General features: G+C 46.9%; 1 protein-coding gene across 1 annotated transcript; it reads right to left on the reverse strand.

Annotated features, from left to right (window-relative positions):
* Window positions 1–1,538: 1,538 nt before the first annotated feature.
* LOC119319286 lies at window positions 1,539–2,559 on the reverse strand. Its single transcript, XM_037593773.1, has 2 exons — window positions 2,136–2,559; window positions 1,539–2,032 (listed from the first exon to the last, which is right to left on the reverse strand). Exons 1-2 carry the CDS (start codon window positions 2,352–2,354, stop codon window positions 1,727–1,729), a joined length of 525 nt encoding a protein of 174 aa, XP_037449670.1. The 5' UTR covers window positions 2,355–2,559; the 3' UTR covers window positions 1,539–1,726.
* Window positions 2,560–3,757: the final 1,198 nt, after the last annotated feature.

Consider the following 3,757-nt stretch of genomic DNA (forward strand, 5'->3'; position numbering starts at 1 on the left):
AAAATTCTGGGCAGTGGCCAAAGCATCCAACAAACAAGATTTCAACTACTACAAGGCAAAGCTAGCACAAGAAACACCAGAGGGTGCAAAGGATATCATGAACACAGAGCCAGGACACTGGGCAAGAGCATTTTTTGCAGTAGGTTCTTTCTGTGAGTCAGTTGACAACAACTTGTGTGAATCTTTCAATCATGCCATTATTGAAGCAAGGTTCTATCCCTTAATCTCAATGCAAGAGAAGATAAGAAAGAAAATTTTAGCTAGAATTCAGGAACAAAGGGAGAAAGGTGCAAGGTTTCATGGGAAAATATGTCCAAGCATATTTAATAAGTTGAAAAGCAGCATAGCAAGGACACAGTTCATGGAGGTGCTCTGGAATGGCAAAGATGGCTTTGAAGTGAAATTACTAACTGGAAGGAAAAGGCAGTACACAGTCAGCCTTGACAATAGGACTTGCTCATGTGGTTATTTTCAGTTATCTGGTCTCCCATGCTCTCATGCAATAACTGCTATCTATAAGTGTGGAAAGAAAGTGGAAGATTATATTGCTCCTTGTTACTTTGTTGATACCTTCAACAAAATATATGAGCATTGTTTAGAGCCAGTAGAAGGTGAAGAAATGTGGCCAATTTCTGAAAAGCCTAGGCCAGAAGCTCCAGACTTTGTCAATGTAAGAATGCCAGGCAGGCCAAAGAAGAATGACAGGAGGAGGAAAGAGACTGAGAAACCTAAGCCTACCAACAAAATGAGCAAGCATGGCACTGTAATTACTTGCTCACTCTGCAATAATCCTGGCCACAACAAGGGAAGTTGCAAGAAAAACCCAGAGAGAGGCAAGAAGAGGAATGCACATCTTGTGAGGACTACCAAAAAAAGCAAGGCATCAGAGGTAATTTAGTTCATGCAATTTAACATGATTTGTAAGGCATCAGAGGTAATTCAGTTCATGCAATTTAACATTATTTCTTGACTTGTAGCATCCTGGAGCAAGTGCAGCAGCAAGTGCAAGTGCAGTTGGTACCCAAGTGCAAGCAAGATCAAGTGCAGCTCCTGCCCCCCAAGCTACATCATTTGCAACGGCAAGAGGTATTGCAGTTGGTGCCCAAGCAAGATCAAGTGGAGTAGCTACTGGCCCTGCAAGAACATCCACATTTAAGCCACCAAGAAACACATCTACAAGTTCACAAGCTGGGCCATCTACAAGTTCCATAAAGAAGAGGAAGAGAGCCCCTGCATCTTCAATACCAAGCTTTCAGTACTTCACTGCTAGTGGCAATGTGTAATCTTGCTTAGTTTCTAGTGTTGCAAACATTAATGCTATGTTTATAATCCAGTGTACTGTTGCAAACCTGAAAGTGCACCAGCTTTTGTAACATTTGCAAACATGGATTTGATGTTGCAAATGCTATCTAGTACTTATGAAGCCAGGGATATTTGCTCTAATTCTTGATGTCAGCTGCTATGTACCTATGATGCTATCTATTTCATTTAGTTATCTATTTACAATGCCAGCAAAATTTCAAGTCCAATTGACAGAAATAGCATACATTCCAAATGGCAGCAAATATACCAGTCAAATTGACAGAATTATATAGCTTGATTTTCATTGACTGCCAGAACACATGTTCATACATAACAACCCAGATCACAAATTCCATTACAAACCATTGCATACTAACTTCAAAATGACTACAGTGCATACTAACTTCACTTGCCAAACTGACATTCAGTACACTAGCATTTTTCCAACAACTACACCCACCACAAACACAATGAAAACCATCACCACATTCCTATATTTCCCGTTCATTGCTTCCAGCTCTGCATTCCTCTCCTTTAACTCAAGCTCAAGAGCCATAACCCTTGATACATCATGTCCAGGCATAAGCACATTTGGGCACTCCTCTTCAGTCTGAACCACAGATCTTTGACCCTTTAGCCTCCACACCTCATCTCTCAAATCTCCAATCAAGTCACTAAAAAACTTGGGCAAAGGATCATCATGCCACTCCACATAGCCACATCCACCATGCTATTCAACAAAAATGAGGCAAGAACAAGAAATCAATCAATTTCAGACAAAACCAACAAATGAGCAGAAGAGAATGGATATGAGCACTCAAATTGGGGCTCACCATTGCATCTACGCACGCGTAGTACCTCCTGCCGGGATTTTGACGGCTCCATGAGATCCATCTCGGCGCCTTCCGTGGCTGTCTGCAGTGGCACAACTTTGGCGGCTCGTACGCCATTGGGCTCTCCCTGTAAGCGACCGGAGACCTCGAATCCATGTCCCTCCTTCCACTGGCGCGACGGAAGCCGGGGGCGGAAGAAGCCCCGGAAGTCCACGACATCGCGGCGCCGCCGCTCTGCGCCCCGTCGCCCCTGCCGTCGCCGTGCTCTGTGCCCGTCTCCCCTGCCGCCGCTAACCCTAGCTTCTCCCTCCCCAAATTTCCCAGTCTAGCGCCGTGCTCTGCTTCAGTAACCACTGGCTGGCCCGCAAGTAAGGTCAATCCCGGTTGACTAATGCCACGTCAGCGTTTTTCCCACTAAAACGCACTCAGGTTCGATTTAGACCAGGATTAGTGAGTTCAGAGTGTCAATTTCGGGGATTGTGAGTTGGGGGTTCGATTTAGCTAGAGCCTACGAGTTCAGGGTTTGTTTTGGACTTTTTCCAACAGAGAAGGGTGAACGAACGCGAGGAGTCGCCGTCCACACGTCACGGGCGCTGGATGCATGCGGCGATTATGCGACGATGTTCGGCCGTCGACACGCCGCGCGGCTTTGACCGGACGTTGAGACGTACGGCCGAGCGTCGACGCCCGCCCGCACGTAAAAACAACCGCGCTTGCGTTGCGTGCAAGATCGGCTCTGCGCGGGCAGTCGCTTCGGCGACGCGGAAGGCCAACCGCGGGAGGTACTCTCCATCACTCCATGTATGAGGGAGATAAACCGACACGTACCACTACTCCGATCGAAGGAAGAAACACGTACTAGGAACATTCGTCGATGGTTCCACCGAAGAAACTTCCATCTTCGTGTGGAAAACGTAACCCTTCGACGAAATGATTGCACATGCACCAGCATTCTTACGAGCTCTGTTGAGATGCATGGGAGGCACGACTGGGAAGTGTTCATCGTCAGAAACGCCTTTGTCTGGCCGTAATGAAAATTATCAAAATACATGCACGCAAACTAACCGATCGATGCTTCTTCTACTCTCCAAACTAACTGTCAAATACATACTACTGCCGTAAGTCGTGGAGCACGTACGGAGATGCTTTGATTCACGGGCATATGATTTCAAAGGTTACCAGTATGCGTCTCTGTGAAACCGTAGCAACAGCGACTGATCGGGACGCGATCTTTTCGCTATGCGTGCCGTACCAGTCAATCCGTGGAGTTTGAATTTGTGATGCCAAAATTCCCAATGGATTCTCGCTAGAGGAGCGCCATGTGCGCCATGTTGCGGGACAGCGACCGGCGTTTGCAGGTGTTGCACTCGCACCGGCGAATCGGGCATGTGACGGAGAGCGTCACGCCAGTCGTCGCCAGGCCAGCGGGGCGGGAGACTATTGCGGCGTCACGTCTGAGATCAGCTGAGCTACCAGTCAAAGTGATACGTTGAAACTTTGAGGCTTCGCGAATGCCACACGTATAGGCGCCACGCCGTGTAATAATTAATTAATCAAGCGTTGAGTACAGAAGAAGGGAGAACATAGCACGAAAACCAACACTCAAAGAAAACTTTGTGAAA

Source organism: Triticum dicoccoides, chromosome 6A, assembly GCF_002162155.2.
Source record: "Triticum dicoccoides isolate Atlit2015 ecotype Zavitan chromosome 6A, WEW_v2.0, whole genome shotgun sequence".
Taxonomy (NCBI): Eukaryota; Viridiplantae; Streptophyta; class Magnoliopsida; order Poales; family Poaceae; genus Triticum; species Triticum dicoccoides.

Bases quoted from the DNA above. Each gene is read 5' to 3' on its own strand.
- LOC119319286 (XM_037593773.1), bottom strand. From the start codon at position 2,354: ATGTCGTGGACTTCCGGGGCTTCTTCCGCCCCCGGCTTCCGTCGCGCC. The intron at 2,033-2,135 runs GTGAGCCCCAAT...TTTGTTGAATAG, and splicing joins ACGCGTGCGTAGATGCAATG to CATGGTGGATGTGGCTATGT.